At 37.8% G+C, this 7368-nt stretch overlaps 1 protein-coding gene across 1 annotated transcript in view; it reads left to right on the top strand.

Annotated features, from left to right (window-relative positions):
- The window catches only part of LOC103801116 (gamma-aminobutyric acid type B receptor subunit 2-like), a gene marked incomplete at its 3' end in the record, with an annotated part of 119807 nt that extends 112633 nt beyond the window's left edge, over positions 1–7174 (top strand). The window contains exons 8-10 of the mRNA XM_009073521.1: positions 3471–3548; positions 6395–6545; positions 7042–7174. Coding sequence (XP_009071769.1) covers positions 3471–3548; positions 6395–6545; positions 7042–7174 — 362 coding nt within the window. The remainder of the gene's footprint in view (positions 1–3470; positions 3549–6394; positions 6546–7041) is intronic.
- Positions 7175–7368: the final 194 nt, after the last annotated feature.

The raw sequence follows: 7368 nt of genomic DNA on the forward strand, positions 1-7368 counted from the left end.
GATTTTATTTTTTTTGCTTTTGTTCAACAAGAACAGGTAACTGCTCAATGTGCCGTTGAAAATCTTTTGTAGTAACTTTATTAAATATTACCTAATTTATTAAGTGGTAGTGTGTCAAATGGTCTTTTGGAATTGCTTAAAGTGGGCTGTAAAATTCTGTAATAAAGCATGTAGAAGCAAACATTTTAATATACCTTTAAGAGTAGCTCAGTTCTTTGTTGGCAAAAGTCTTTCATCTTGAGCATATAAGTGATCTATTCTGTGTCGTTTAATTAATGACAAAGATTAGTTGTTTATAATTCTGTGAAACAGACATGATTTTCAGTCAAGTATTTCTGGGCCAGTTTTCCCTGGGTTGATTAGTTTTCATACTTTTCTGATCCTGGGTGAAAGAACAGCTGCAGGTTAAAGTTCTGAAATCTCACTCCTCCTGTCATGGTATTGACAAACATTGTCTCACAAACCCAGTATATATTCCCTTATATTTTTCTTCTGCATTTGACATGAGCTGGGGGATTTCAATACAACCTCTCTATCATGAGTATGGAAAGATCTAGTTAAAAATAATAAAAGCACTACAGAAAGTATATTTCAAATATTGTGAAAGCACTTTGCTGGTATATTTCTTTTAAGGATTCCTACTTCCTCCTGTCCTTTTGTTGTTGAACACTCAGAGGTTTTGACATATATGAGCTACCTTATGCAAAGAGTATGTTGACTTGAATAATTCAGAATTTCCAAAGAAAAATTGAGAGAATGGCATATAGAAAAGGAGAGCCTGCAGTCCCACCCTTAGCTATATTGACCTAAGCAAGAAAGCAGAGAGCCACAGTGCCACCTCCTCACTTCCTTTAGTTAATATTTGGAGGTAACTGTCATTGATCAGCACTTATGCTTGGGGATCTGAAAAAGTATCAGCTGTAGTTGTATTCTTTGATGGGAGAACAAAAACACATAAAAGAACTATTTGTGTCTCCCACTCAGAACCCTTGTAATCACACTATGAAACAGGTAGTATTTCCTTCCTCTCAATAAAAATATGCTTTATTTCCCTCACAGGCTACTTTCTACATTTGTAACTATTTTAAGATATCAAATATCTTTATGGTTTTCCTTGACTGCAGTAAACCTTGGCAAGTGCTCTATGAACTGTCTTTTCTCATTTGTAAGGGACACAGCATTGATAATGTTGTTCCTAGGTACTATATGTTTGGGGTTTTTTCCTCACACCCTTGAGTTTCTAAGTCTCAGGATTCCATGGAAACTTGTTTCTCTGAATAGCTCTACTGAACTCCATTCCTACAAGGGCTAGCTCCTGGTACCCAAGTTAGCTAGTTGTAGGCTACCTCATCTATATTGCACCACATTGCAGCTACCATCATAGGCACATTCTCAGTGTTACTTCATCTGTGAAGGTAGCCATGTAAGAATTTATAAATATTGAAAAGGTATGGCGTTGTATCTAAGTGAACCAATCTCAGAAAAACTTTCTCAATTGCAGTACTTTAATCAGACCACAGATTTACAGTCTTTTGTTTATGCTTCTCCACCTGTTTTATGCTTCTCACATCTAATCTAGTCCCAGTAACCTCTCCATACAGAAATGGTTGTGAAGCAATTACTCTTTTCTCTTCTTTGTTCATCAGAGCTATCGGGCTTTAATGATCTGTTGCTGTAAAGTTGTGGCTAGCCCAACACTAATGTGTGTGCCCTCCCAATTTGGTATCAGTAGCTGCTGTGAACTATCTGGCGTCCAATGTGCACACTATACATCACTATGCATTTTGATGTTTGTCTCTCTTTTCTCTAGGTTGTGTTTTGATGTTTTAGATCTACAGGTAATAGCTGTCATGCTACAAATACGAACGGAAGTGAATCGGTTGTGGTTTTAGCATTAACCATTTTAGCTTTTAGATGACTACTGGGAGTATTTTATTGTTCAAGACTGTCAAGAATTTATGCATTTATCTATTTCACAGAGAGTTTTCAGTCAGTGGCAAATATTATAAACTACTATTCAGTCCTAAGAGTATGTGATGCCATGTAGATGGGCTTTGTGAAACTGCTGCTGGAGACGAGGGGAGTGTGCTATTATTCCAAACTAGTCTTAGGGCCCTTCAAGTGGATCACACTCCTGTGAAAAGCAAATTAGTCTTCAGAACTGCTAACTCCATCTTTTAATGGGGGTATAGCAAATGCTTAGCTCTCTCTGCTGGATCTGCAGTCTTTCCTGTCTACAGTTCTGTGTAGACAATTTTAACAATAAAAATTGTGGTTTATTTAAGGAAAACTTTTGCCTCCTGTAAACTCTCAGAATAGTATTAATCAGCCTGTAGATTTTATTAAAATGGACCTAGCTACTCCATTCAGCAGAGCTGAACAGGCACAATCACTTTGAGTGAGAAAGGAGAAAAGGTTAATGTGGAGATGTTCAGTGAAATACAGTCTTTTCAAATTTGCCATCTAGTTCAAGATCATCAGCTTCCAAATCAGTGTCACAAATAAGGTTATAAGCTCAGAATTTAAATGTAAATTGCATTGTGCATGCCCAGACAAAGAGGCCTGAAAGGAAATTTTTGTCTCTGCTGAGACAAATCATCAGAGAAAACTGTGGCCAATGTGCCTGTAGTTTAGAAGTCCAATCAAAATGTAAAAGTTTTACTGTAAAAGTCATAATTTAGTAAGTTCCTGCAGTTCTAAGCTGTACCAAAACCCTAAAAGAAATACCAGAAATTAACTGATGCCAGATGTTATCAGAAATGTGGGAGAAATGTGAGCTGGAGTTTCAGCTACAGTGGTCAAGGCAGCAGCCAAACAAATTAAATTCCTCTATCTTCTTTAGTCTGTTACATACAAGAAGGCCATATATGTGATGATGGTGCCAAAATAGCAGATGAGAGTAACTGTAAAATTTTAGTTCAAGTGCACATTGGCTTTAATTATATAACATAATATGGTTTGCAGTCAGGATACTAATGAGCTGCTAATTCCCAGTCTGAGTAAGAGACTTGATTCCTAGCATAGCTGTTAACTAGCCAGTCTACTCCATACTGGCTGTAGCCTGCCATTATGACTCCCCTAGGAAATACTTCACTGAGCAAGATGTCCTAGTTGTTTAAATGGGAGGAGAATGTGTGATTTAGTGATGTCTGTTCTCCCAGCAAAAATGTCCTGCATGGTGTGAGCCAGTAAGAAAGTGTGTGATCTTTAAGCTGGAGATGTTTGTGCCCAATAACAAGTTTTCTGATTATGTAAATGAGTTCTTAAAATTACTTTGCATTTCTTTCAAGAATCAGAAATACTTCTTTTAATGATGTTAGCTGTCTGGCATTCTGATTTAATAATTCATGCCCTATTCTTTCATATTTCTTTTCCTTTCGACACGCTGTCAAAAAAGAAGACAAAATCAGTTAAATAATTGAGAATATGTGAACTGCCATAAACAATCATTCTTGTTTGTTTCTCTGCAGAACGAAAGGAAGTAAAGGTGGGAGAATATAATGCTGTGGCTGACACACTGGAAATCAACAACAGCATCAGGTTCCAAGGTAGGAGAGAAAACTGGAAAGAGGTACAGAAATGACATGATAGCTGTATGTAGTTTGCAAGACTGTGTGCTCTTAAAGAACTCTTAGAATTTTTAATATCAAAAAGCTCTAACACTGCAGAAAGAGAAAGGGAACTGCGCTGTGCTTAAAAATATAGGAGAATTCTGAACAGAAAATCACAATGTTTTGATATTGTATATTTGAATTTTATTCCAATGACAGAGCAAGTTCAAATGTATATGAGTATACAAATGTTCTTTGATATTTCAGCAAACATGTATGTCTTCTATTTCATCTCCATCAATGAATAATGTTCTAATTTCATCCCCATTTCCCAGTTCCCCAGTTCATCTCACCTGAGGATTGCTCTCATGTGCTGTGTTTGTGCACACAAGAAGGAGGTGTCTGTTAGGCAGTTAGAAAATAGGATTTTAAAATACCGAGGATAGCTTTAACATGGCCCACGTGAAACAGCCCAGCAGCACTCCCAAGGTCCACAGCAGGCATATAGACTTTGTTGCTGCATATTCTTACCATTTTTTATCCCATGCTGCTCCAAAGATAACATGGAGACTTCCTCTGCCCTCACAGCAGTTGAAGTGCAGGCATCCCCATGGTTTTCAGAGCATATGGTCACGGCAGCCAGATGTCAGCTGAAATGAATTTTAGGGGTGTCTCCTGTAGAATAAAGGCATATACATTATTTTCAAAGCTAATATTTAAGTTTTAATCTTAAGCTCTGCTGTGGTGCAGTTGAGGAAGAGAAGTCAGCTTTGTGATTTCTGTGTGGTTTCCCCTGTGTGTGGTGAGGTGAATGAGTATCAAGCTGCTGTACTCTACTACACTTGCCTCCAATGACCCAACACCCAAGGTTTGTGTGAGCATGACTGGAGTTTCACAGCAGTGATCTAATTCATGACCAGTTGCCTATCTGCTGGAGCTTTACACCTTTCCTTTTGGTATCCTTTGCTGGCCTTGAAAGAGCACAGCTGCGTGCACTTCTCACATCTGTCTGGAGAATAAGGCTTTGGAAATAAAGAGTGCAAAATCTGTCCCAGTTGCCGAATTTTGGGACCCAGCAGATTATTTTTATTGCAAGGAGGAAGTAATGATTTAGTTGAATACTGATTCAATACCATTCATTTCCTGAGAATATATGCTGGATGAACCAAATAACAGGAGACAGGTTTTGTTCATGACTCCTTGCCTTTATGGACAGTATATGATGGGAAAAAGTCTGTCCAGCCTTTTTTTCAGGATAAGACTGCTAATTCTTGTTCTAACTCCATCTGAAGGTGTTCTTTCCACCCATGTCCTATATTATGCTTGTCTTAAGATGAATTGTGTGACTCAGAGTGAACCTTCTCCTTTGATCCACCTTAAATGTCATTGAGATGGTTGTATATTCAGTCTGGAGGACACTGTTGTTATGTCTTCCAGGTAGTGTTAAAAAAAACCTAGTAACTAAGTATTTGAAGTAGAGAGTAATAAATATGGCCTGTTTAAAACATTGCAAAAAATTCCACAGCAACTGTATTGAGTGGCCAGTGCACAAACAAGAAAATACATTTTGTAGACTCACTGTTCATTTATATTTAATAAATGTAAACCATCAATATATTCTATATAGTTTGGGTACAGCAGGGTGGAATTTAATTCTCTAGTGTTAATTCTCTTAATGCAGGCGTGTGCTTTATTGCATTTTTGGCTTGTTATTTGTCTAATTTTGTGAATTGCCATGCACTGTAAATGCATACTCTGTGGAGGGAAGGAGAAAAGAGGAAAATTTAAGGTACTTCTCTCCAATATCAAATCAGCAAATTTGGTTATGACAGGTGCTTGTCAGTTACTTAGAGCTTTGTGATCTTCAGGTCTGCAGAGCTCTGCTCCTGCAGCCATGCCGTGAAGTGGAGCTGCTCAGCCCTCTGTGGTTGCCCTCCCAGCCAAACAGGCAGCTGATGTGAAGGGACAGGTTCAGGCACAGTGGGGCACACAAATCCATTTCTGAAGAAATACAGTGATGAAAAAAGCCTTTTGCCAATCTCTTGCATCAAGGGAAAAAATTAGTAAGCAGGTAAAATAGAGTGTGGGATGTAGAGCTTTATTGCAGTTGTTGCAAAGTGATTCTCCTCACCAAGCCAAGAAGCCTTTAAATAGTTGGAGCTGACTGTCAATCAAGCACACAGCTTTAGACATAGTTTTTAAGTTCAGACATTTGAGTCCACATCTGCAGGGATTTGCAAAGTGGGTCTGTTCCTATAAACATTTTGCTATCCGTTTCTCCATATTGTTCCATTCTGTAGAATCCTGAGGGCACTGAGAGCCCTGCCTGCCCTCCCCACCCTGCCCACAGCCTAGGACCCATATCAGTCCCCAGGGCTGTTAGTCCTTGTCCCAGTGATGCCACACTAAGGCTGTTCTCCAGACAGGCTGTTTGAATTTGCTCTGGTAATGACAGTATGCACAGAAATGGTACTTTGTGTTTTCTACTCATTGCTCTGTCACTTGTTTCGGGAAGCATAACCTTCTGGTAAAATTTAAACTCAGTGTTCGTTTGCACTTTAAAATGAGGCTAGTTATCATGTATGGTGTTCTGCATTAGGGTTTTGTTGTGGGTTTTTTTCCCAAAAGAGTATATTTACCAGTTACAGAAATACAAACCTTCTTGTCAATAAATGTGACTAACATATGTCTGTCAAAGCAAATGATTTAATCAACTACTGATGTGGTTCACAGTTTCTAAATGTGCTAAATCAAGGTATAGCACCTAGCTGAGGAAAACTTTCTTACAGAAATCAACATCTGGTTGAGCTTTAGCCTTTTTTTTTTTCTTCTTGTAATTCTAGGTCTTGAGCCTCCCAAGGACAGAACAATTATACAGGAGGAGCTGCGCAAAATCTCCCTGCCTCTCTATAGCATCCTCTCTGTCCTCACCATCCTAGGAATGATAATGGCCAGTGCTTTCTTGTTCTTTAACATCAAAAACAGAAATCAGAAGTAAGACACTCATGTTACTTCTAACACTAATTCCTTCATATTTAAACAGCATGTTTGTAGAACCCATCACATATATATATAAATATATGTGTATGAGGCAAATGTTAGAACTGTAGGATGATATTTTAGAACTATTTACTTGAAATCACTGTGTAATATATTCACATTAAAGCAGACTGTATTCCTGTTCTGTTCATTTATATTGTCTGAAAAGTGTCATTTTAAAATTTTTTTAATGTATGTTTGACTGTCTGCTCATAACATAAACCCTAGCTAATTTATCTGTCACTAAAACAGGTCTTTTTACAAAACATTCAAAACCCTGAAACAATGCTAGACTTTATAAAACAGCAAGTACTCTGCATGCCTATATATTTCATGGAGTTCTGCAAGAAGGATTATCTGTTTTCTTGGTTGCAAAAAGCTCTTCTTTATTGCTCTAATAGCCTAGCAGTAATCTTTGCCTCCTTAATGCGCTATCACCTTTTATCCATAGACTAATAAAGATGTCCAGTCCCTACATGAACAACCTTATTATCCTTGGAGGGATGCTTTCTTATGCATCTATTTTTCTTTTTGGTCTTGATGGATCCTTTGTCTCTGAGAAGACATTTGAGACACTTTGCACAGTAAGTAATTCCATATATTCTAGTTTAAAATAATCTTACAGGAAGCTCTGTGAGAAATGCAAACAGAGAAGTTCAGTAGTTGGATGTCTCATTCCATTTAATCACTGATTCTCTTAGTTTTTTCCTGGGATATTTTCTGGGACCAAGTTCTGAAACATGCAGAAAGCTGCATCATCATCATCATCATCATCATC

The sequence above is a fragment of the Acanthisitta chloris genome, unplaced genomic scaffold (genome assembly GCF_000695815.1).
Source record: "Acanthisitta chloris isolate BGI_N310 unplaced genomic scaffold, ASM69581v1 scaffold13794, whole genome shotgun sequence".
In the NCBI taxonomy this organism is placed as follows: domain Eukaryota; kingdom Metazoa; phylum Chordata; class Aves; order Passeriformes; family Acanthisittidae; genus Acanthisitta; species Acanthisitta chloris.